General features: G+C 44.0%; 1 protein-coding gene across 1 annotated transcript in view; it reads left to right on the top strand.

Moving 5' to 3' along the window:
• The window catches only part of LOC106868716 (uncharacterized), an 8,632-nt gene extending 6,939 nt beyond the window's left edge, over nucleotides 1-1,693 (top strand). Inside the window, exon 4 of the mRNA XM_014914109.2 lies at nucleotides 496-1,693. Coding sequence (XP_014769595.1) covers nucleotides 496-1,446 — 951 coding nt within the window. The 3' untranslated portion in view covers nucleotides 1,447-1,693. The remainder of the gene's footprint in view (nucleotides 1-495) is intronic.
• The last annotated feature ends 6 nt before the right edge of the window (nucleotides 1,694-1,699 follow it).

The following is a 1,699-nucleotide window of genomic DNA, read 5'->3' as shown; positions in this document are numbered from 1 at the left end:
ATACAGCTGGAGGCTCCAATCGAAACAGGAGACCTGAAATGATAAGGTTGAGAAATGCTGTTATAGATTATGTCTAACCGAAAACAGTCACAGCCACACCATCCAAACAGACCGGATGAGACTGGGCTTAGCTGCTAGTATATATATATGTATCTATCTTTATAATATATATATATATACATGTATATATATATGACAGGCTTCTTTCAGTTTCTGTCTACCAGTCCACTCACAAGGCCTTGGTTGGCCTGAGATTATATTGGAAGACAGTTGCCCAAGGTACCATACAATGGGACAGGACCTGGAAGCATGTGGTTGGGAAACAAACGTCTTACTACACAGCCATACCTGTGCCTATTTGTTTAAAAAAATAATGGTATGTTAAATGATGAGCCTATGGGATGAAAATGGGTATTGTTATGGTCCTTAAAACACATTAGTATCTTAACAATGTTGCTCTCTAACTCATTTTCTTTTTCTTTTTTCTTTCAACAGGGTATGGAACAAACGGAGCCCCTTTTGTCGAAAAGAGGGAAACCTGAAAGTCAATTGGAACAGTCTACCTCGCAAGCTCCAAACCAAGATGACACAGGAGATGTGAAGTCCAGCTCTGATGTTGCTGATACAGGGACCACCAATGGGCCCTCGTTATCAGCCACAGATCCTGGCACGACGATATCTCCTCCTTGTGAACAAACTGCAAATGTAACGCAGGATGGTGCACCGAGCACATGCAACGTGCGCCCACACACTCAATCAAATGTCCCCTCGAAACATGTGACTGAAGATGGAGGATGTAACACTGGCAGGGTAACTGATGCAGGCTGTTCCAATAACGAGAACGGCCTCGATGCATCAGTGGAATCTCCTACAGACAGCACACCAATCACTCCTCGTGCTGGAACTCACGTTGAGCACGACCAACCGGGGAAATCTAACAGAAACCAATATCTTACTTCTACCTCAAATTCTCTCCTACCACACACTGACCTTGGGGTCTCATCCACAAACACTAATGTACCTCCTCCTCCGTCGTCGACGATACCGACCACCAACACTAATAATACAACTACTAGCTCAACAGGCATTGTTAATAATAATTCGACAAGCTCCTACACCCCAACAACCTCTGACACCTCGTGTGTCGATTCTGCACCAAACTGCAGCCATACCTCACTAAAGTCATCACATCCACAACAGAGTCCTCAGGAAGTTTACAGTAAAATTCCTAACAATCCATTGTTAGCCAGCCACAGCAATCTTCCTCCCAACAGCAGTGTTCTTGGATACAAAGCAACAGTTCAAAGTTCCGACGAGAACCACCACCATTATCAACCACAGAGACCATTACCGACAGACCAACAGCGCCCTCTACTGCTTGACTCCAGCAGTGTGTGTGCTAGACCAACAATCTTGGCAGGCAATTTAGAGTTAGACATAGTGTAAAACTTTAGAACAGTTAGCTTGTTTGTCCCATCAACTCTTGGGTCCCTCTTTCACGTGGAAGTTGGTCCCTTAATGCCTTTTCTTCAAGGGTAAACAAACCAACCCTCTCCAACAGATGCGGGTATTTTTTCAGAAATTTTTTCTCTCCCTCTCTCTCTCTCTCTCTCTCTTACTTTCTCTCCCTCTCTCTCTCTCTCTCTCTCTCGCTCTCTCTTGTATATGTGTATATTATTCAAACCATAAAATCACTCCT

The sequence above is a fragment of the Octopus bimaculoides genome, chromosome 23 (assembly GCF_001194135.2).
Source record: "Octopus bimaculoides isolate UCB-OBI-ISO-001 chromosome 23, ASM119413v2, whole genome shotgun sequence".
NCBI lineage: Eukaryota > Metazoa > Mollusca > Cephalopoda > Octopoda > Octopodidae > Octopus > Octopus bimaculoides.
The sequence above is the reverse complement of the archived record's forward strand: the minus strand, read 5'-3'. Positions and strand labels throughout refer to the sequence as shown.